General features: G+C 46.2%; 1 protein-coding gene across 11 annotated transcripts in view; it reads left to right on the top strand.

The window, feature by feature from the left end:
• BLTP1 (bridge-like lipid transfer protein family member 1) overlaps positions 1-23,896 on the top strand; it is a 2,946,455-nt gene that overhangs the window by 1,307,995 nt on the left and 1,614,564 nt on the right. For all 11 annotated transcript variants that reach the window (XM_069631149.1, XM_069631145.1, XM_069631146.1 and 8 more), the window contains exon 37: positions 10,915-11,066. In XM_069631149.1, coding sequence (XP_069487250.1) covers positions 10,915-11,066 — 152 coding nt within the window. The remainder of the gene's footprint in view (positions 1-10,914; positions 11,067-23,896) is intronic.

Genomic DNA, 23,896 nt, shown 5'->3' with positions numbered 1-23,896 from the left:
AGGGACCTTATCCTGGACGTTAAGGGACAGACCTCGATGGATAGAGGCAGAGGGACCTCCTTTTTCACCTTCAGTTTACCATACTGGACTGTAGAGAGATTCCAGTCATGTATGGACAAGCTGGACAGATTTATGTCCACTCCTGAAAATAAGACCCCTAAGAGACCAAGGGAGGCGCTTCAGGTGGACCCTAGGGCTAAATATTCTAGATTATTTAACCCCCTCCAAGAGGACATGAATACTTATGACCTCACTGAAGATGACTCTCACTTCCAGGAAGATGAGGAGTTCTTAAATAGTGAAGACCAACAAAACCTAGGAACAGAAGAAGGTTTTGAGGAAAATACTGACATGGGTGGGGGGGGGCCTTCGAAGAAGACCCAGATGAAGGTGGCTCACAGCCCTGGCAGTTACCAACAGAGTCTACAGACCCTGACATCTTAAACCTTCCCTCTCCTCAGAACACCGGTCAGGAATCCATCACCAATAGATGATCAACCCACCTTCAATGCGCTACTTCGAAAGGCAGCAGTGCATTTTGAGATCGAAACTAGCGAAATTACCCCCGATACTGATTTTGTGGAAAAGATCATTAAAGAAAAACCTCCCACTAGCCAAACCATTCCCCTCCTCGCCTCAGTTAAGAGACAAATTACTCCATCGCTGTCCACACCTGCACTGTTAAGAGGGGTCAATCCCAGAATTGAAAAATGGTTTACTCCCTGTCAGTCAGACCCATTCTACATTAGGGGTCACTCAATTCCGGACTCCTTGGTGGTAACTACCACAAGGAAAAGAGCGGGGGTTCTGCTGTGAACCAGCGAAGCACCTCCAGATAAGGAAGGAAAGAAGCTCTATGCCCTGGGTAAAATAATTACAGCCTCGGCAGCTTTTTCAACCAGAATTGCCAATAATAATACACTACTGGCAAGATATGCTGATGCCCAATGGGGAAAATTACGGCAGGACCTCGAGGAAGTTCCTGAGCCCTTAAGAACTTGCTTATTGGCCACAGTAACAGAAGGAACTCTGGCTAACCAGAGCATCATTAAAAACACTCTTGATGCTGCAGAAACGGCTGGCCGTTTCTTAGTGCAGGGAATTCTTCTGAAGCGTCATGTCTGGCTCTGCAATTCCGGTTTTAAGCCAGAAACACAGGCGTCACTCATTAACAAACCAAAAGAGGAGTCTAACCTCTTTGGGAAGGCAGTAGACGACGCACCGGAGACTGCAAAGAAAGAATTCGACACACTCAAGACCTCAGACCAAATCTCAAGGCCGCCCAATAACCGAGGATTTGGCAACAAACGCTTTTTTCGAGGGCAACGCCAACAGCAGCAGCAACAACAGTACACTTCAGGCAACTGGGCCTCTTCTCAGGGAACCAGTGGCCAGTACACGCAAAGAGGACAGCGCCGTGGCAAGGGCAGAGGTCGGGGCTCACTCCTAGAGGTTCCCCTGCTACCAACACCAAATGACCCGAAGATCCAGGTCCCCTCCCATGCATCACCGGTCGGGGGCCGGTTAACATATTTCCTACCAGCATGGGAGGGAATAACATCAGACCTATGGGTATTGTCAACTATAACCCACAGGTACTGTATAGAATTCAGTCAGTCCCCCAAGTACAGACCCCCAAGGGGACGACGACTGTCATCGGAACACCTCGCCATTCTTCTTCAACAAGTGGAACTACTGCTACTAAAAGGAGCAATAGAGATTGTGCCTCTATCGCAGGTAACGGAAGGTATTTATTCAGTGTACTTCCTTGTACCCAAAAAGGACTTAACCATGTGCCCTGTACTTGATCTGTGCCCAGCAAACAAATTTGTCAAACCTCAAAAATGTCACATGGTGACCCTACAGGAAGTAATCCCCCTACTTTCGCAGGGAGATTACATGACAACACTGGACATGAAAGGTGCATACTTTCATATTTTGATGTTGCCAGCGCACAAAGAATACCTCAGGTTCATGATAGAGGACAAACACTACCAGTTCAGAGTGCTACCCTTAGGCATTGCGTCAGCACCAGGGTATTCACGAAAGTACTGGCAGTGGCAGCGCCCCACCTGCGCAGGTTGTCCATCCCGGTATACCCTTACCTCGACGATTGGCTCATAACAGGGGATTCTTACGAAACATGCTTCTCAAATACCCAAAAGACTGTAGACCTTTTGTTGCAACTGGGCTTCTCCATCAACGAGAAGAAGTCCAGCCTACACCCCAGCCAGATCAAACAATTCCTAGGGGCTCTAATTCGAACGAAGGACGGCCTCATCTTCTCCTCCAACGAGAGGGTCCAAAATATGCTGTTTCAGATCCCTCAATATGTGGCCGGTCGAGAGGTGACAGTGCGCAAAGCAATGCGATTGCTAGGAATGATGGCGTCATGTATATATTTGGTACCTCACGCGTGACTGCGCATGCACCCAATGCAAGAGTGGCTCAACAGCCAGTGGTGTCAGGCCAGCGGACAATGGGACGATCTAGTGGTGGTCTCGCAGGCCTTGGTTCTCTCGCTATGGTAGTGGTCGAAGGAAAACCTTCTAATAGGGAAACCATTCGCCACCCCCGCAGTGGAGGCCACTCTAACCACAAACTCATCTCTCACAGGATGGGGGGGGGCTCACCTATCCCATCAGACTGCACACAGAGTTTGGACTCTGAGCATAGCGTCCAGACACATAAACTTGCTGGAACTGCTAGCGGTCTTCAAAGCACTGAAGGCTTTCCAGGCACACCTCCAAGGGAAGACAGTGATGGTCCTTACAGACAGCACCACAGCCATGTACTATCTGAACAAGCAAGGGGGCACTCACTCTCCAGGACTGTCCAAGCTGTCCCAGAACATCTGGAAGTGGTTTCTCAAACACAACATGTTCCTGTTGTCACAACACGTACCAGGGGAACTCAATCTGCTGGCAGACGAACTCAGCAGAGACTTCCCTCTGCCCGCATGGTACGAATGGCGGTTACAAGAAGACATTGTCTTTGACGTCTCGTCTTCACACAATGGGGATTCCCAGAAATAGATCTGTTCGCAACTCTGGAGAACTCCCAATGCCAAGATTACGCCTCCAGGTACCCCCAGGACCAATCCAAGGGGAACGGTCTATCGATACCATGGTTAAGGAAATTTGTTTATGCTTTTCCCCCCGACTCCCCTTCTCAACAAGATAGTGCACAAGATGCACCAGGAACCAGTTACCATGATACTAGTGGGCCCATATGTTGGCCCGGCAGCCACGGTTCGCTCTATATCTCCTCCAGTGAAACTTCCCTGCCCGTACAACATGCTGTCACAAGACAAGGGCAGAACACTACACCCATGCCCACAGACCCTGAACTTAGCAGCCTGGCTCCTGAGGTCATAGAATTTGGACATTTACAACTCCCTCAAAGATGCATGGACATTCTTAAGGAGGCTAGAAAACCTAACACTCGTAACTGCTATTCCAGCAAATGGAAAAGATTTGTCATCTGATGTAGAGATAAGAACAACAACCCAGTTGACTGCTCTCCCACACAGATTGTTCTTTACCTAACTCACTTATTAGACTCGGGTCTGGTCTTTAATTCCATTAAAGTTCATCTAGCTGCACTTTCCGCATACACCACTTCTCAACACAAAGTGTCATGGTGGAAAGTCCCAGTTAATTAAGGCCTTCATGGAGGGAGTAAAGAGAATACACCCTCCTATAGCCAACCCAGCTACCGGATGGGACCTAAATGTGGTACTTACCAGGTTTATGGGCTCACCCTTTGAACCCATGCACAAAGAATCCCTTAAGAACCTCACTCTTAAAACGGCTTTCTTAATAGCTATCACCTCCATTAGGAGAGTGAGTGAACTACAAGCGCTGTCTGTACTAGACCCCTTTGTAACAGTTCACAAGGATAAGGTGGTTCTGCGCACACATCCTAGGTTTGCACCAAAATTCATTTCAAAATTCCATGTCAACCAATCAATAGAACTACCAACGTTTTTTCAGAACCCTTCAAGTTTGGGAGAAAAGATCCTGCATACACTAGATGTACGCAGGGCTGTCATGTTTTACATGGAAAGAACTAGACCTCTGAGAAAGACTAATCAGTTCTTTGTCTCGGTGGCAGCAGGAAGAGAAGGAGATGCAGTTTCAAAATCCGCTATATCTAGATGGATTGTCCAATGCATCACTCTCTTGTTACACTCTTGCTAAGAGAGAACTACCCTTCAAGCCAAGAGCACATTCTACTAGAGGCACTGCACGGAGGCTTCCATAGCATTCATTGCAAATGTCCCTCTGGAGTCCATTCGCAAAGTAGCAACCTGGAGTTCTGTACACACCTTTACAAAACACTACTGTCTAGATGCCCACTCTAGATCTGATTCCCAGATGGGGCAAGCAGTGTTAAGACATCTGTTTTCTACTGTTCCTTCTCACAACCCACCTCCAACTCCGGGTAATGCTCGCTAGTCTATGCACAGCATGTGATTCTAAGCAGTTTAACAAACATCCGAAGACAATGCATTACTTACCGTAAAAGTATTTCTGATGGTTGTGTCTGCTTAGATGCACATGCGCCCACCCTTCCTCCCCGCTCGGCTGGAAGGAACATAGACATCCTTACCTTTCTCTTTTTTCTGTACTCACTCACGTCTGATAGGCTCCCTCAGGGCAGAAAAAATACGACGCGTGAGGGATTGTGGGTACACTGCATGTCACTTTAGGGATAGTGTTTCAGACACGCCTTGTCGACGTCCCCTTTTTCGACTACGAAAAACAAAATGCAATACTCTGCAGTGACCACTGGATGTCGGACTATGCACAGCATGTGAATCTAAGCAGATACAACCATCAGAAATTCTCTTACGGTAAGTAATGCATTGTCTTACGAACGATACCCCTGAGCTAGTAAGGGCCAGTTAGTTATGATGGATAAAGACCTTTAACAGAACAAGTGTTTTTTTTCTTTGCTAATTGTTTTTGCTGCTTTCTTCTTACACTTATCCTTTTTTCCCCTTCATAATTTCTTGTTCCCCTTCCTAACAAAACTGAATGTATATTGTTTATATTTGCAGATTTGTTTATACATGTTTTCCTATTTGTGTAAATATTTCTCATGTATGAACCCAACAAGTGGCTATATTCGTGCTCTCTTTTCTTAAATAAAAAAAAAGATATATTTTCTTTACACATTTTTTTTAATGTTGTACTATATGAGCTACCAACAATAGGCACAATTGAGGTTTGTTTGACTGGTGTTATAAATATATATGTTTAACTGAATGATTTGTTTTGTTTAAGCTATCAGTTGAATATGCACTGACAGCTCTCTAAACTACATTACAATTTAAGCCTTTCGGGAATACCCTTTGTTATATGTTAGTTTTGCGCTCCATTGTGTTCCCGAGGTATTGGAGATCCTCTTTGTTTATATTGTGCCTATGCCCTGTACGCTTCACTACACCGCGTACAGTGTAGGGGCTCCAGCCATGCACTCAATATTGTAGACCCTGCCCACAACTACCGCCGCACAGTACAACCATGCATGCAAACATCTATCCATGCATCGCAAACCACACACATAACGCAGCCACCTACCCCGTAGCCAGTGCAGTTCACATTGCATGACATTTCTTCCACACAATGGATAACAACTTCTTTCCTACATACACGATTCACCTAAGCCTATAATAAGTGCACCCATTGAATGCACTATATTACAGTAACCTCGCCGATATTCTGCACAATCAAAACAATGCAAACTGAACAATGCTTCCATTTGGCTTACGTAACTCTGCTATTTGCTGCAACATTTGCCTCCTTGCATGCCACTGGCACCAGTTAGGGCATTAGTTCATCTTTATTGTTATGTACACCATTTCAAAAGAAGGTATACAACACAGATTTAACTGGAGCACATGGTACATAGCTCGGCAGCCATATTTGACACACTGCGTTACGCCTTAAGCTTTCAAACTTCTGATTCCCTTTCTTAATGTGTAATGGAAACACCATTTGAAAACATACCCCCCGTAGAGTGTTTGAAGGAGGTATGAAGTGATTCCTTTTCTTTTATCAATGGGAGCCCCCAACCATCTTCATGCTGCAAGACACCAAACTGCGTAGGATGGCCCAGCCACCTACGTATGCTGAGCCATCGCACACACAGTCTGTATTTGTATTTGTGTTTATTAAGTTTATATAGCTTTACTCCAAAGCGCATTACATTTCAACAACAAGAATACATAGGATAATAGAAGCATAAAATCAGAAGGCATGAAACAAACCATCAAAAACAGTATACAGAACAATTTTCCGTGGATAATGTAAGAGATATAGATCAGGGGAAGGAAAGAGGGATGATGTAAGGGAGGTCGGGGAGGAAGATGCTATTACAGGGGGAGGGGAAGTAGGAATGGGGAAGAAGGGAAGTTGTAGGGAGGAAGGATGGAAAGCGGGATAAAAGGGGAGATAGGAGAAATTAAAGAGGGATGCCAGGACGGTCTGCCATCGTACACTGTTGCCTCGTAACACACTGCACATATAAATGTTCCTTAGGGCCTGTAAATGCACATTTAATGTATGTTGCCATCTGTGCATTCAGTGCAGCATGTGTATGGCACCATCATCACTCCGTAAACGTCATACTAACTTCACCGTAATGACCCTACCAACATTCGGAAACATATGGTCTCTGGAAAGCGAAACCTAAAATACCTCTCCTTCAGCAGGACAAATGCTCATTGTAAAACAGCCTTGAGTGGGAAGCATGATTAACTCCAAGGGCAGACATTGAATGGAATTGTAGAAAAAAAGGAAAGATAACTTATAGTGCCGTTGCTCTGCCCATGTGTGCCAAAGGTAGTCTGCAATGATTCAATACGCCGTACACAGCAATTTGTCGTCCACCCAATACAAGCATTTTGCAGAGGTTATGTAAGTACAACTTTACATTACATGTGTATTAGGATTCACATTTATTAGGCTGCAGTTCTGTATGCATAATTATGAAGTTACTTTACCGCACACTTTCTCTGTGTACATTGTACAGGGGTTTGTAACGACAGTAGTCATGCGCCATTACAGTGTCAAGTCTCCATCATTGAGCGTAAATGGCAACTTTGATTGTAGGTCGTTTTGTTGGCATGCTTCTCCAGCCTGTGCAAATTCAGACATAAAGGACAAGACATAAAGGGAACGCAACTCGTGCAGTGAAACAGCACACCTTACCTTATGCTCAATCGTGTACTGCTACATTGCCTGTTTTGTCTTTACTAAACCTTTTCTACGCACCCTTATTGTATTGAAAGTAATAACGGCCAGAGGTGCACGTAGCACTCGACCGGCACACGAAGCACTCGACCGGCACACGAACGTCGACAGGTGATAGTTTAGTGTTGAATTTTTAGCAAAACAGCTCCTGCATTCTCCTGCAATCGGAGGGGACCCCCATGAGGGTTTTAAAAAAAATTTCTTTAGATACACACACAGAGATTGTGCTGTGGGTCTAACGACACTCACTAGCACTGTCATTTTTGGTAAAAAGGAAACAAACGCATGAAAGGAGGGTCTGTTGCCAACATTTGAAAGACATTTCCCATGTGTGGAGCCGTAGAAAGACAGTATCACCTACAAAGCAGAGCAAGGCATTGGGTGAACATTACGCTAATCATTAACACACAGTAGATCACCCAAATGCCCATGAGGCAGCCACCTACAGCCAGTTTACGACATCCTTCCCGTAAACTGTTGTCCTGTACGCTGCCACTAATAATGGCTACTTATATGTTTTCTTATTCCTGTTTCTTCTCGGATACCTTGCACCTCACTGCGCATGTCACCCCTTCCACTTTCCAACAGACGGTTGGTGGACGATTCATTGCAAGATTACCATAAGCAATGTCTTTTCCGTCATTGTTATCTGGGCCGACTGATATGGGCATGTATGTCTATTTGTGGTTCTGGCAATAAAAACCAACCTGCACACTTTTATGCTATAAGGCATCACAGAGGCAACAGCTAGTACCTTTCCTACTTTGCAAAGAAAAATGTGTTTTTCCACACGGTCCACTAAGGACCACAAAGTAATCCTTTTCCAACTTTTCCAGGCGACAAAAGAAGTACAGAAGTGCACAAACAGCATTGAACACTGGAATTTGTTCTCAAAATAAAAGACCAGTGGTTGCAGCCACCTTAAACGTTCTCGTGAACATTCTGCAGCAAAATAAAGAACTTACAACAATTCACAGTGTTGTTGTGCGTAAACTATGGAAATGTTCAGGAACCGTACGCTCTGTGTACGCATGTCTGCTTTTGTTTATGTTGTTGGTTTCCAGACCTAGTTGCTCACATGACAGCGTGGGCTACGCTGGGCACGCACGTTAGTAAAGTACCCGGAGTGCACGCCGTGAGCAACGACTGTCCAAAACTAATGTCCTCTATGCAAGTGAGTGTTGCAATGGTGTGTTGTGCCCATACGTACAGGTAATGCAAGCGATGCACACATTACAATTGCACACCATAGGAACGCCAACCACGTTCGTTGGCCATCTCAGAAAGTACTCAAAAGAAAGCTAACAGTGATATGGCCTGCCGCCCTGAATATGGCGAGACTTCACTGCGTAGATGGTTTTCGCTGGTGCAAATGTATGTGGGTCGGTCTGTACATGATCCATATTTCAAATGTGCGATGCTAAGTAACTTGTGTCATATCGCAATGTCTTCCTTCACTCTCAAAGCAAACGGTATGATCAGGGGCACACCATACCAAACACAAATGATGGCATGTCACTCGGTGAATGGCAACAAGTCCACTGACATACACCATATGCAACTCCCAAGTCTAAAATGTCCTGCACAACCATTCTGTAATCGTGACTACCCACAGGACAGATATACATTTCCAACAGTATACGCTGGAGTTACTTATGAGTATAGGAACAGACCCAAAGAAGGCAACATTCTGAAACCTACTTCCAACCAGTGGCCAGACTGTTGGGTCCAAGGGCCCTAGCCATGCACACAAGGCAGTAGGGGCTTTGGCAGTCACAACACAACATGGTACGCTGAATGCAAATATCCTCATATCTGCAATGCTCTCCCCATCCCCAATGGAGTCTGCCTGCACTCACCAAAGTGAGTGCAGGCAGTGTGCAGCTATCCGACAATGAAGTATATGTGAGTAGCTGCACAAATGGCCCATATTGCAAAAGTGTGATGCTGAAAAAATCCTTTCATGTCGCAATGTCTTACTGCACTCCCTAAAGCAAGGCTGTGTTCATGGCCACACCATTCCAAACACAAATGGTTGCATGTCTCACCGCTGCTGCTGTAACAAGTCTAACATTGCCTCCACAAACAATCTGCAAACCTCAGTACCATACACATTTAAAAGTGTGTGAGATGGAGGAACGTATGGTTATAATAACTTACTGAAATGATCAAAGGAAAAGGGAATACACTCTGCATACATATGTGTACAATCCACATACCGCTATCACACTGCTCCCATACATGGCTGCATTGCGTTGCGGGGGTTGTGACCAAGGCCTAGGCTCTTGGGTACAAAGCCTATGGCCTGCGCCCATGCTCCCAAAAGCCTAGGCCTTGCCCACAACCACTACAAGGCAATGGAGGCATGCATGGGAACTTGTGGCCACGTACCATAACTGACAAACGTACCACAGCCACTGGCACCCCTACCCAATGCCACAACACAGTGGGAAGCCACAAAGGCAACATAACCACCGGCACCCCTAGCCAACAGCACAACACATTGTCAATATCTTCGCATCATCTGCAAAGCAGTCCCGATTCCCAATGGAGCGTCTATGCAGTCACCACCGAAGGTAGTCGCCTGAGGAGGTACCCGCAAATTGCTGTACTGCTTGCAGACACCACTCGCACACCACCGTCCTCTTCGACCTAAACAAATATATCATATGTTTTGCTTTTCACTCCCCCAAACTTTCCTTCCCCTCTTTCACCCACCCGATCCTGCAAACCATGTTTTGCAACCCCTTCCTGCGCCGCACTATCCTCTGATACACCATGGCAGTGTTTCCCAAAAATGTAGACGCACAACACGCTTCCCTCCAGCCAACCACTGGATGCGTCCAATGTTCGCAAACATCACGACGTACTGCAAGCCAATGGGACTTTTGTCCACGGAGCGAACAGGGAAATGGGTCCGCAGAGCCAGATATCACTAATTTTTTGAGATGTACATTTCAGTTCTTTGCAACAAAAGTACTGGACAGATTTCCACCAAACTCACAAAAGCACGTTTTCGGAACCAATCCCCTGCTCCTGCCTCAAATTTGGTTAAAAGCTGTCCAGCCGTTCGACCTGTAGGCGTGCACAAAGTTTTTGCCCATTCAGTCTATGGAAAACAAAAACAATTTGTGAACCTCCCGACCCCCTATAACTTTGCCCCCCCCTTCCTCTCCCAACTTTCCAATAAAATTCAGAGCGGGCCATGTATTTTTTTTTTAAATGTTTGGTAAGGATTGGTCCAGGGGAAGCAAAGTTATAAGCCGCACAAAAAGTGGTCTTCCTATGGGTTTAGCAACGTATCCATAACTACATGCCCGCTACCGCAGGCCGTGTAATGACAATACTTACCTCTGATTTTTATATGCTGTGTGTGTAACTAAAGGCGTAATAAATAACTGTATTTGTATATACCTGGCTGTCTAACTTGAATTAATGGTGTTGCTCAGTGTGGACTCATTGTAGCCCTAGACCACTCTCACACTTTCCTGAGTCTATGCCTTGAATGCTCCGCTACCTTACTTTGATTGGGTTTTGGCTAACCTCTCAGCGTCTTCCCCGTTTACCATAAATAGGGTGGTCTCTCAAAATCTTCCCACCATAGGTTGATTTTGGAAATCCATCTTAACACTTTGTTGTGGTTTTTTTGCAGGATGAAGGTGTTGAATCTGATGACCTGAAGAAAGACTTTCCACTGGTGCCTCCGCCTCCCGACTCAAGTAGCATGAAACTCACTATCAAGGAGATCTGGTTCAGCTTTGCAGCACCCACTAATGTGCGCTCTCCTGCACATACATTTTCCAGGTGTGTATTATGTTTCATGATGAAATGCAATCTCAGATGGCTGCCCAATGTAGCGTTTACTACAGTATATCATTTAATTTGGGGAGGAGTGCTTCGGCATTCCAAATTGCAGGATTATTATTGGGCTTCTCTCTTGTAACAAGCAACTGGCAGGCGCATATCCTCTCGTTCAACCCAAAGTCAAAAGGATGGGGGAGGCACCCATAGGATATATTACATGGGGGAAAGGGCCAAGTCCATGGGCTGCAAATCATGAAACCATTCGGAGCAGCCTAGGGACAGGTGACAGTCAAAACAGGCTGAAAAAACAGACAAACCAAGAAGAGACTTCTTTGATGAGGTAGGGCCCTGAAAGAAATGGCCAAGCTCAAGCGGTTTCATACCTAGGTGGAATAATGAGTGATGTTAATATGGATTTTCGTAATCAGTCCTGTGGACAGATTCTGAGAGGCCACGCTACTTTGAGGAACAGAGACAAACACAAATGTGTAGTATGGATGAGCAGCAAGGCTGAATCTTAGAAGAGCGGTGAAGTGTTCAATTAAGCACACTCAAAACACTCTTAATAATGCATGTTTCGCATTTTGTATAAAAATACAGTTATTTATTTAGGCCTTAGAACAATAATGTTCTCAATAGAAGATCACATGTAAGTAATACAACAACATTCACTACTGTCATGTATACACTAACCTTGATATACTCTGCTTAGAGTACTAACACTTCACTTTTAAATACAGGTAGACATATATTTCAAGGTACTGTAATTTGTTTTTTTTTTACTTTGCACAGATAGACACATTACAGTTTTTTTCGATAATTTTGCTCATCATTACACAAGTACATTTGTTTATCTTCATATCATTCCTCATTTACATTTCACGTTTCGTCTTGTTCTTCTTCCCTCTGCCGTTTATCTGCCAAGTATTGCTTGAACCCGCCCCAAATATCTTTCGGGTGGCTTGCCATTGCCAGGAGAGCAGTGTATGCCACCTTGTTATCGTTCGACCAGGTCATGTCTCTTACCCAGTCCCCCAACACTGGGGGTTCCTTGCACTTCCATCGCATCAATATCACTTGTTTAGCCAATAACAAACTCAAATTAAGAAATTTGAGTTGGATGGGGTTCATCTTGGTCAAATGCCTAACACACATGATCCCGGGTCCCTCTGTATCGGATGATCGGACATCACATCTAGCTCATCAGAGGTCAGCACAGTAGCCTGCAAGTTTTGTACATGACCATATCATATGGAAAATGCCTGCTTCCTCACTCCCACATCTAGGACATGCTCCTGATACAGTGTTATAAATGCGTTTGAGTCGGGCGGGGGTGAAATGAACGCTGTTGAGTATTTTATAGTGAATGAGATAGTATCTGGATTACATGATATGCTTTTTGTTAGCCCACATAATTGCGACCAGTGTGTGTCTGTAAGTGTGGTCCCCAGAACATGTTCTCACTCCCCTTTAATATTCTTGGTTTGAGATGCTCTGAGTGATAGGGAGATTTTGTAAAGTGCAGAGGCAGATTTCTTCGTCGCACTTGGGGTGAGTGCATATCCCATGCCTGGATGTATCGGGGGCTCTTCTGGAAAGCCCTCCCACACATTGGCCATTGCAGAGCGTAGCCTAAGGTATTATAGATTTGGAGCGGCTTGTCCCCTAATATTGGTTTGATTTTGTCCCAGCTAATACCTTAGGCTACGCAGCGCCTTGAAGCACTTGTGTATAGGCGCGTTATAAATGCCATATATCATGTATAACATAATATCATCAACGTAGAGATTAATAAACTCTATTTTGCCAGCCAATGGTATCCCCGCTTTGCTGTACCGTGCCCTAAGTAAATTGGTCAGCGATTCAATCACTAGAGCGAACAACAGCGGAGATAGCGGGCAACCTTGCCTCGTGCCTCCGGCCAGCTCCAGAATCTGTGATAACACCCCATTTACGCATACCCCCGCATAAGGTTGTGCGTAGAGTATACGGACCCACTTTATGAAAGTCGGGTCATACTGATAGTTCTCGAGAACCCTGAAAAGAAAAGGCCAGTACTCGGTGTCAAAGGCCTTCTGCATATCCAAGGCCATTGCTATCCCTTCAGTGTCTCTTGGGATTTTTGCCAAGATATTATAGCATCAGCGGATGTTGCTTGCTGTGGACCTGCCCTGTACAAAACCTGCTTGGTCCTTGTGGACCATATGTGGCATTAGGGTGTTGTGTCGAGTGGCCAGAATCTTTGCAAATATTTTTCGAATCCGTGTTTGAGGGCGATAGGAGCTGTTAGGCAGAATCCTGTGCAGTTCCCTTGGGGAACACTGCAAAAAGATTAAGACTACAGGAGTAAGCAGTAAACCCAATTGGTAGCAGTCTGCACCACCCAGAATTACCTGGTAGCTGTGGCTGAGCAGTCAGACTTCTCAAAAGAAGAGTAGGGAAGTATGCACAGTATACACAATAGGGCCAAAACACAGTAGAGTAAACCAACACTGACCAGAGCTTTGTATAAAAAGTATATAATTATTTATTTAAAACACACTTTATGGCATATACTAGCACTCTCAATCAAAAGCAAGTTAAAACACAGTCCGGTAAAGTATACACACCTCCCTTAATAGTTATCAGACAAGTCAGGGTTAAAACACTACTATTTGTTAGAACAGATGTGAGCACTTAACCAAGATGGCGGTCTGATAATGTAGTTAAAGGGAGAGAAAAAGGCAGAGCATAAGAATAAAACAGTTCCCAGCACTTTTAGGAATTCAGTAGCAAGGGGTGAAAGGCAGGTTTACAGTAGAGCCAAAGTTCATAGGCCAGGCCCACTTTAAATGGAGCAAAGCGAAATGTGCCCAGGATCACACAGTTTAAAGTGCACTGAAAGTCTTTGCAAAGTGTTCAAAAGAGGTTGGGGTGATTCAAAAGATATAGTTAGAAGGCCTGGAGCCAACCCAGTTTAGAAGCCAAGGATTTAAGAGTCACCTTTAGCAGTCTGTAGAAATGGAGGCCCGGCAGGACACAGTACCTTAAAGAGAAAGGGACCTCCAGCGGGGCAGTTGTTCCTGGCAGTGGTAGAAGTTCGTGGTGCCGACCAGGGGAAGAGAAGATCTCATCGAGGAGGGCGCGTGGAGTCGTTTTACTGCACAGGGATGAAACCAGCCGCAGAGTTCCCGATTAAAAGGTGCAGCCCTTTTATTTGCTGTCAAAAGTGGTGAGCTTGGCTATCCAGCCGCCGGGGTGCTTGGCACGGGCGATTCGACCAAGAGACGTCTTTGGAAGGCGAAAAGGGCGAACTGGTTGATCCCACCAGCTCAGGGGAAGAAGACTCGTCCAGCAGACACGGTGGTGTCGTTGTTGCAGATGGCTCAGCTTCTTCCCTCTTCAGATTCTTAGGTCCTGTGGCGACTTCTGAAGTTCCAGTCCCAAAGGCCCTGCTTTTATGCAGAAAACCCCCCATTCACCAGCCTAGCTGTCAATCACACATTCTAAGTGGTGAGCCGGGCGGCTCACCACTGGGCCAATCAGAGTAGAGTGTGACTTGGGTTGCTAAGGCTAAGCAGTCCAGGGTGCCAATTCCCCCCTCTATCCCTCCTGTGGCACCATTTGGAGGGCTTCTGTGGAGAAGCCCGCCAAAATAATGGAACAAAGGGCTCGACCTTGGTCAGAGTTACAGAGACGGACACAAACGCCATTTTAGAATCGAGTTCTAGCAAAAAGACCCAACCAGTGATTTAATATTAAATAAATAAACCAGCGGTATCTTTAACATTGCACCAAAAAGTGGTGTGTTTAAAATCAATGGGAAAAGCCCATAGAGAATATTCTGGTGGAATATTCCGCGTGGTAACCACTGCCACCAGCCAGAAACTCGACGAGGGGGGACGGGATAGTGCCCCCTCGAAAACAGACCCAGGGGCAATCTAAAAACCCCTTACCAGTACTTCCACAATATGATGGTTTGTACTGGTTCTGTTCACAATTTTGGACTAGTAAAGCCAATGGTGACTTTACATGCCCTGGGAGACAGTAGTCAGTCCCAGGGTATGGAGTCCATGTTTGGGGGTCACTGTGACACCCCTGTGGTACTGCACTGAGGGTGCTGTGTACCACACATACAGAAAAAACAGATGATACCCTATGGAGTAAAAAGAAACCCCATAGCCCATAAGCACATACCAAGTCAAATACATACCTCAAATTATGCCTAAGAGTGGGAGTAAAAGAGTCTCACTCTTAGTAGGAGAAAAAAACAAACCACAAAAATCCAGCAAAGCTGCTGTGGGACTCACTAGGTTTGGAAAATTAGCCTTATAAGAGAATTCTCCCTAACAGGAGCCACAGTCTTCAGGTTGAGCAGCAGTGTTATGACTGCTTAGTGTGTAGTATCTGGCAATTTCCCCAGATCTAGTGGCTCAGTCCACACCGCTAGGAGGCGAGGAGCTAAAGTTTCTATGAATTCTTTAAACAATTCTGCACCTAGTCCATCGTTGCCATGTGCTTTGCTGCCTGGTAGGGCCTAGATGGCCTCCTTTATTTCACTCAACATCAGGGGAGTGTCTAGGGTATCTCTGGCTTCTTCCAACGAGAGTGTAGTGGGTATCGAAAGTAAGTAGCTGTCTATATCTTCGTGTGTGGCTGTACTTTGGGGTGAATACAGTTTAGCGTAGAAGTCGAAGAAGACCTTGCTAACTGCCTCCCGACCCGTTACTACAATTCTATCCGTCCCCGTTATACATGGTATATTCGTGGTTCCCCTTTCACCCAGGCCCAACTGCGCCAGTAGTTTCCCTGGTCTCTCTTGCTCACCATATCTCTGTGCTGCTGCTGGTGTATCGAAATAGCGTATTTCACGGTCTACTGCGGGCCGGAAATTATCTAGGTGTGTTTTGATTGCAGTCCCTATCTGTGCCAACGGGGCGGTTGCATATTGCCCCTGAAGCTTGGCTATCTCTTCCCCCCCTTCTCTCCAGTTCCCTACGTATGTCCTTAAGTACCCCCATTTCAGTGGACATATAGGCGCCCCTTATTATGTAAGCCAGGAATGCTTTCCATAGTATCGCTTGAGTAGTGACAGACCCGTAATTATGTTCAAAATATTTGTGGATGTGTTGCGCCAGACTAGTTTTGTATACTGGGTCCGTCAATGCAGCAGCTTTAAATCGCCATGGATTTCTTTGTGGGGTTACCTCTTGGATAGTCAATGTTAGCAGTATCGGGGAGTGGTCGGATAGGGTTCTAGCTAGTGTAGTTTTCGATGCCCAGCCTAATACCTCCTGTGATACCAACCGTAGGTCGATCCTAGAGTGCATGTCGTGTACTGACGAGTAGAAGGTGTAAATGCATTGTGGGCCATGCAGTGCTCACCAGGCGTCTGTCAGACCTAGATCGGCCATGTGTATGCATATTTCACGAGCTGCACTGGTTAGAGATCTTGAGGTATTTGACGTCCTGTCCAGGTTCAGATCCAGTATGGTGTTAAAATCCCCCTGCAAACGATTTGAGCAGTTGGGTACTTAGCACATTTCTGGAAAACCTCAGTATAATATTCTGTGTCATCCACATTGGGGCCATATATTTTAATCCGCAAAATGTCAGTGTCGCCCAATTTGCCGTGCACTACCACATATCTGCCGTTAGGGTTGGTGTCAGTTGACAAGTGAATAAATGGTAGTGTTCTGTGCACCAGTATCATGACCCCCTTCCCCCGGGCTCTAGATGAATAAGATGTGTAAAAGCGGTGGGGTACCCCACCCAGGTGCGAATTTACTTGCTTGTTCCCACAATAAATGTGTTTTCCTGAAGGAATAATATACGTGCGTCCATCCTGTTAACATACACCATAACTTTACGTGCCTTCATAAGCATTCCAAGACCCCTGACATTCCAGTTCTTCAGTGTTATTTCGTTAGAGTTCACCTTAGCTATTTGGTCTGTTTTTCATTGCCCATGCCCCCGTATCCGAATGTGAAATTGTACTGTTACTATAATAGAGTGTCATCTGTCTGTGCAATATTTTTATTTTAACACCCCAACTGTTTCTCCTTCCCCCTCAACATTTCAATACTGTGCCAAAGCCGGAGTCGCCCTGTATATGTTTTATGTTCGTCGCTACTAGCTGCTATGATGAGCCAGTCCCTTACTTAGTGGAGTCACCAGGACGGTTCACTCATTGGCTTCATCTCCAACGGATGGCCGCTTGTCGGGCATGGGGATGTTTGTTTCAACGAAGGAGACGGCTTCCTGTGGAAATGTAAAAAAGTAGGTCTTATTGTTGTGTTGCACTCGTAGTCTGGCTGGATACAACATTGCATTCACTCCCAAGAAAGTTTGTCATTCTTGTTCCGATGGGGTGTAATCCGGGAATATGTAGAGTGCATTGGACCCAAGTTTCAGTTCGTGTTGGTCTCTGGGTGCCCGTAATACCAGGTCTCTGTGCCTGTAGTTCATGAGTTTGGCTATTATCGGCCTTGGGTAGGCGTGGAGCAAGAGATCTGTGTGCCCGTTCCACCACAAACATTGCCAACCATCCAGGGTCACCTAGCAGTTCTTTAAGTAGTTCTTCGACAGCCAGTTCCATAGGGCCCTTGAGTACATCCTCGGGAACACCTACAATGCGTATGTTATTGCAACGTGACCTCACCTCCAGGTCTTCGCATTTCAGTTTGACTGTGCCAGGTCTTTGGTCATATTGGTGACGGTATTCTGTAGTGCTTCAAGGGTGTCTTCAGTCTTGCTGATCCTTGTCTCTACCTCTGTGTTGCAGCTTGTTGCCTTCTCCAGTTAATTTTGGATCAATGTCACATTGGTATTTATGCCATTGAGCTTGTTGTTGAGTGCAGCAAATCCTTGTTGCATGGAGTTGAAGACCCCCATGTGGATCCACGGGTGGTTGCGGTGCCGGGGGCGGGGGCAAGGCCATCTGGCGCGTGGGGCTACTGCACGTGCCTTTCTCCTTGGTGGCCGGCTTCGTGAACCTTTCTATTGATCCAGCTTTTTTAGCTGCAGCTCCCTTGGGCATCGTACTGCGTTGACTAGTCTTGTCTCCCCTTTAGGTGCTGTGGAGACACGTTGCTGATCAACTGGGATAAGTCTATATTTGCGTCGTCCTCCCGTTTGCTGAGGATCTGGGTAGGAATGGGATTGAAGGTATTGGCACACAGTGGTATTCAAGGTAGTTGTCTTTATGATTGTCCAGCACTTCTGATATTGGGGCTCATGGTGCGTTCCTCAGTAATGATCAGATTGTTCGTTCCACTGTAGTTCAGAAAGGTTGCTGTGGTTGTGCCATGTACCTGAAAGTGTAACTAATACACTGCAGCGTGTATAGTCGTGCAGGGTTGTGGGGCTCTCTCCCCGTTGCCTGCCTGCTCAATGCGCAGTGTAGATATGTTGCTTTGCGAACTAGGCACAGTGCCAGTCTTCTGCAGGGGGTAGGTTGCTTCACGTAGTTGCTGGTGGCTTGAATGCCTAGTATCCTCTGATGTCTCTGGATCTCTGTACTGTCGCCCTATTTGTACAGTTTGTGCATTCATTATTGATGCGTCAGGTTGTGAGCACTGTGAATCCTGTAGTCAGTTCGTAGTTCACGTGCGCTGTGCGGTTTATAATTATTTAGAGTGATGTTTGTTTTTCTCAGCTCTTATCAGCATTGGGGCTCACAGTGATCTCCAGGCCTCTATGTATACGTTGCTCTGATAATTATTCACACTACGATGGGGAGTATGGAAGCCGGCGTTACTCATCTAACTTCCCACAATGTGTCCTCGCATGCGCTCTTGCTTATTGTATCCACTGTCCACACTGTGGCTAATAGCTTGGTTTATGCAGTGTAGAGGTGCTATGGACGTATATCATGTGGGTTGGTAGGATTGGCAGAATCCGATACTCCAATGGGCGTAACGCAGGTGTGAGCGGTGTAACCTTGTTTGCACCGCACGTGGGCTCCTACGCGGTAATGACGGGCTGTAAAAGCTGGTATTGTTGTTCCTTTGTATCGGCACTCTGCTGTACTGTCCGGTCCTTGGAGCGGTGTACCGCCACGCAATCACTCAGATGGTGCCAGGGGAGGTGGGGTCGTTACTATGGTTCCATATCTCACATTTGCGTGATAATAGGGACTGGTAGTGTTTCACATTGATTGTTTCTTTAGATATTACTAGCAATTCAGACCTCCCGGGCTGTGTTATGCCGAGCCCTCTTACCTCTGGCCCCCGTTGGAAGGGCCTTTCCTTTGTGTGGCCAGTGCGGTATGCAGGACTCCCTGCTTGGATTTCCCCACGGTGTACGACCACGTGGGTGGCACACAGCGCCCCCGATTGGATCTGCTTATTCTCCCAATGCTGCACCGTCCAGGAGTCCCACAGCCAGTTGTTTCTTATACTGTGGTTGCAGGGGCGGCGGTGCGCTGCCGCGCCCTGTCTGACCCCGCGGGTTCCTCCAGTGGGGCTGAGGCCCAGGTGCTACCTGCAGTCCATGTCGTGTAGGGGAGCTCCTCTCTGTGCCCCCTGGTTCTTCGAATCCCTGTTGACACTCGGGCGGACAGTGGGTGAGGAGTCTCTCTTGTTTCTGCTCATTGGTGGCCCGTTGTCTTGGATTAGTTGATTCCTAGTGGTCTCGGGAACCCAGTGACGGCTGCCGGGTCTGTATCGGTGCGCCCAAGGGTTTCTCCGAAATTCACGCTGGTATTTTATGGGTGTGCCTCATCCACCATGTACTCTCTCTGGTGAGGCCGCTCGGGGCCAAGTAGAAAAGCGGTTATAACTTTGGATTCTCAGCACGGTTTCGTACAATATTTCTCACATGTGTGGACTCAGGACCTTCTTACACCTTCTCGTTGATTTTCACCAATAATGTACTGTAAGTTTAGTAAAGCAAGTGAATAAAGAGAACTAGAATCAGGTAATGAATACTTTGAGAACGAATAGGTTTAGAATAAAGAAGTTGGCAAACAACATACAAAACCCTTGTTAAAAAAGTACTAACATTTAAAAAGTCCTTCTCTAGCTAGAACAAAGGGGCCTATTGCCCTGAGAGTCACATGGCACCAATATAAGGCTTTTCAGGAGGATAGGAGTCTCTTTTAGGGAACAAGCGTTGGCTTGCACCAACAAGTAGTTCTGTTGACTTAAAACAAGAAAAAAGTATTTAAAAGACCCTCTCACAAAACAACCACCATAGGGAAGACCCAGGAGAGGGTTCCAGGCCAGAACACCACCATTCAAGGGTAGGCAAGGGAGAGAAGGGGCTTGGACTATGGGAGGCAGTTGGGGCACGGGGGCAAAACAGGTATGTTTACTCCCCTCCACCTCATACTCAGATTCATTCCCCCCATACTCAGATTCATTCAGGGACCACCATGGAAGTTCCTGAAATCGCTGGGCCTTCTGTATTGGTGCGTTGGTTCCGTTGGAGGAAGCCCAGGGTTTGTGGGTGCAGTGGTCACCTCAGGCATCAGGTTTTTGGGTCTGGCTAATTCGCTGTTTCAGGCTCTGTTGGACTGGTTCTGGAAACTGGACAGCTGGATACCCAGGATGCACCGACTTCAGGATGACCACTCTGTCGACAACTTCAAAGGACTCCCAGGACACAGTGCAGGCTGCAGCCAGCAAAGGCACTCGACAAAAATGGCCGAAGACTACCATTGTGGCGGAAACAAAGAAACTGGTCCTGAAAGGCCTCTCTACGTGATGGAGAGCTGCAGCGTCAGGGAAATGCTTCTGGTTACGTAAGCTGAGGCTCTGCATAGTCCCAACGCTCAACTCGCGACGGTGGACCATGCAGCAAATTAGCCTAAGAGGACATCTGGCTAGCCCACTGGATGGGTCCTGGACTGTTCGGAGTGCTTCCTTGTGGCTGGATCTTCGAGCTGAGGTTGGACTGGTTGTTCGTACCCGTTCAGTGGTCGGAACACAAATGTAGGTCCTATTGAGATCTACGGAGAGACAGGGCTTTGCAGGGAAAGTGAAGAAAGGCAGCTGGTGATGTTCCAACAACGAGTTAAGAGTCTTCATCGGGCTGCTCTCCTTCGTTGGGCGCTTGGCTCCAACAATGATCTATTGAATGGCTGCACTAATCCCCCTCTCATGCAGAATCCGGGCTAGAGTTGCCCCCAGCCCACCAATGGCAAGGACCTGCATCATTCAAACTTGGTAGGGCTGTACAATCAGGATAGCCTCTGGCCACTGCATCTGCCAAGCAACAGACACACATGGCAAGGAACTGGACTGGGTCCAGACTTATACAGACCGCCACTTTGCCCACGAAAACTGCAGTTTAACCCGGAAAGGGCTTACCATATATGGAATAATCCAGCCACTCCAGGGCAGGAAGTAGGTCAAACTACATGTTGGCCAAAGGACGTGTGAAAATGTCCTACCACAGCTCTTTTATAGTACAGGGTAGTTTGATTGGCGTTAAGCAGTAAACTACAAAAGTGCACACGACAATAAAAAAATAAAACGCATCATGCAAGTAACTAAAAACAAAGTTACAGGTACACAGTGTCTCTACTGCACTTCACTGAAGGTGATCTGTGCACTAAAAATAAGCAAATCATTTTACAATGGAGAACTGAGTTCTCCTGCACTGATGGCTGTAGTGACTGGCCAGTGCCCCCAAAATAGTTGAGTTTAACAAGACAGGTGCAAGAAAAAGGCTTCATTTACCTCCAAAAGTCAGGAAAGCTTCAGAAGAATAGTAAGCAGCAAAAATTAAAATCTTGCCTAACAGGTGACGTGATGAAAATTCTCACTCCCTTGCTGAATTCATTTTGTTTTGGTGGCAGTGGTTCACCTTTTTGTTTTACAGTGATGGGATACCTCTCCCTTTGTTTTCTGGCATCTGGATTTATCTATAACGGCACCCTTCACTTTCTAAGGAGTGCTGACAGGGGAAGTTAAGGCCAATCTTTCCCCATTGTGTGAGGTGCGCTGTCTGGCCTATGTGCTTACCATTGGAGGGGATGTTTTCCCCTTTGTATGGCCTATTCATTTTATAATTGCAGCACATGCCATCTTACTTGGAGGGCTGTGGGGACACTTTGCGTTCCCTTAACTTAGCAAAGGGTAACCATTTTGCTATCTCTATGCTAAATAGGCTCATGGCAGTAGATATCTTTTTACCTCTGCATGTTTCCTTTTTTACCGTGATAATTGTTAGGCAGAACTATATGCAGTACCCTTTGGGAACACCACACACAATTAAGACTACAAGTGACAGTACAAATTCACCTTTGGTATAAGCCTGTACTACACTGTTAAAGTGGTAGCAGTAGGGGAGCAGTCGAACTTATCTCAAGAGGGCTGTTTTCCCTCATCCTTTTTCTGAGTAGCCCCAGAATCCTTGTGAGTGGCCCTGTTGGCAACCCACAAGTCAGCAGCCTTAGCTAACTTCCTGGAATCTAGTTCCTTTGAATCAGCCTAGTGCTGTCTGAGCTCAGGAGAGCAGGCATCATAAATTGACTCCAACATTACAAGATTCTTCATTCCTTCATAAGTGTTAACTCTTCATTTGTTGCGACTCTGCCTTTCCAGTCCCAGAGACCTGCTTTTTATGCACTTTTCCCCCATTCATACAGCCTGGCTGTCAATCACACAGCAGGGTGGCTGTCCTGGCAAGGACAGTCCCCTTAGCCAATCAAAAAGGAGTGCGACTTGGGTTGCCAAGGGAACCCATGGCAGGGGTCTGAAGACACCTCCCTCACATCCTGCCTACCTAGACTTTCAGGCACCTTAAGGAGGGCTTCTGTGCAAAAGCCAGTGAAAAGACAGCGAACAAAGGAATCATCCCCGGTTTGGCACTTAGAGAAAAACACGTGAAAGACTTTTACAAAAAGAAATGGCGAATAAACCCAGCCGGAGCCAAAATAAAATGTATTTGGTCAAGCGGGTTTATGTTTGAGGCTAATATAATAGCCTAAAACACCACCACGTTTATATAAGATAATCGCGGTAGAAAAGTTAGGGTAGTTACCTTTGCCACCAGCCAAGTCTTAATGTAAAGGGAGCGAAACAATTCTCCAAGAGGCAGAGACAAAAAGGGATAAGAGTTAACCCTTTCCAATACTCCATGTAAGATGGGGTGTACTGGGTCTGTGGTTTAAAGTGACTAAAGTAACGTTAATGGCAACTGCACCCTTTTCTGGGGGACAGTAGTCAGCCGAGACAACCCTGTGTCACTGCACTGAAGGTGCTGTGTAACTCAAATGAAAATATGAGGGCATTGAGTAGGTGAGGCTCCAGTGCTCAAGATCACACAAAAAGTGAAAACCTACACAACAAAACACATGTAAGAGTGGGAAAAAGACTCACACTCTTACCAGGTGAGAAAAATAAATCCTAGAAATCCAGCAAAGCTGCTGAGGGACTCATTAGGTAAGGGAAATAAGCCATTTATGAGAATTCTCCCTAACAATAATTCATTTGAGAACCATTTACTCAAAATAGCGATTTGTCATGTGCAGGATGGCATATCCTTTGCTGTCTCTATCTTTCCAGGCGAGGGTCCTCTCCTCCCTCTTTAGCCCGGGAATGATGACCAGTGTGTTTCACCTGGTAGGAGGTGGGTGGAAGGGGCTGTGTAGCTTCAGTCCACAATCCTCCACAGGTATGGCTATTGCTGAGCAGATCCAGGCAGGCCACTTCAAGTTTGAATGTTACAGATTCCTTTATTGGATGGCTGAGCTGACCCCCCCGCTTGATGTCTGGGTATAAGGAGGGGAGCTGGATCCAGGGTTTAAGTCGACTATTGGATCCGGAAGAGATCCGTAGAAGAAGACTATGAAAGTACACAGCAGGACTGTTGCAGAAATCAGCATTGGCTCAGCCAACTCC

The sequence above is a fragment of the Ambystoma mexicanum genome, chromosome 6q, assembly GCF_040938575.1.
Source record: "Ambystoma mexicanum isolate Mex_15411 chromosome 6q, UKY_AmexF1_1, whole genome shotgun sequence".
In the NCBI taxonomy this organism is placed as follows: Eukaryota; Metazoa; Chordata; class Amphibia; order Caudata; family Ambystomatidae; genus Ambystoma; species Ambystoma mexicanum.
This window is presented reverse-complemented; position numbering and strand designations above follow the sequence as displayed.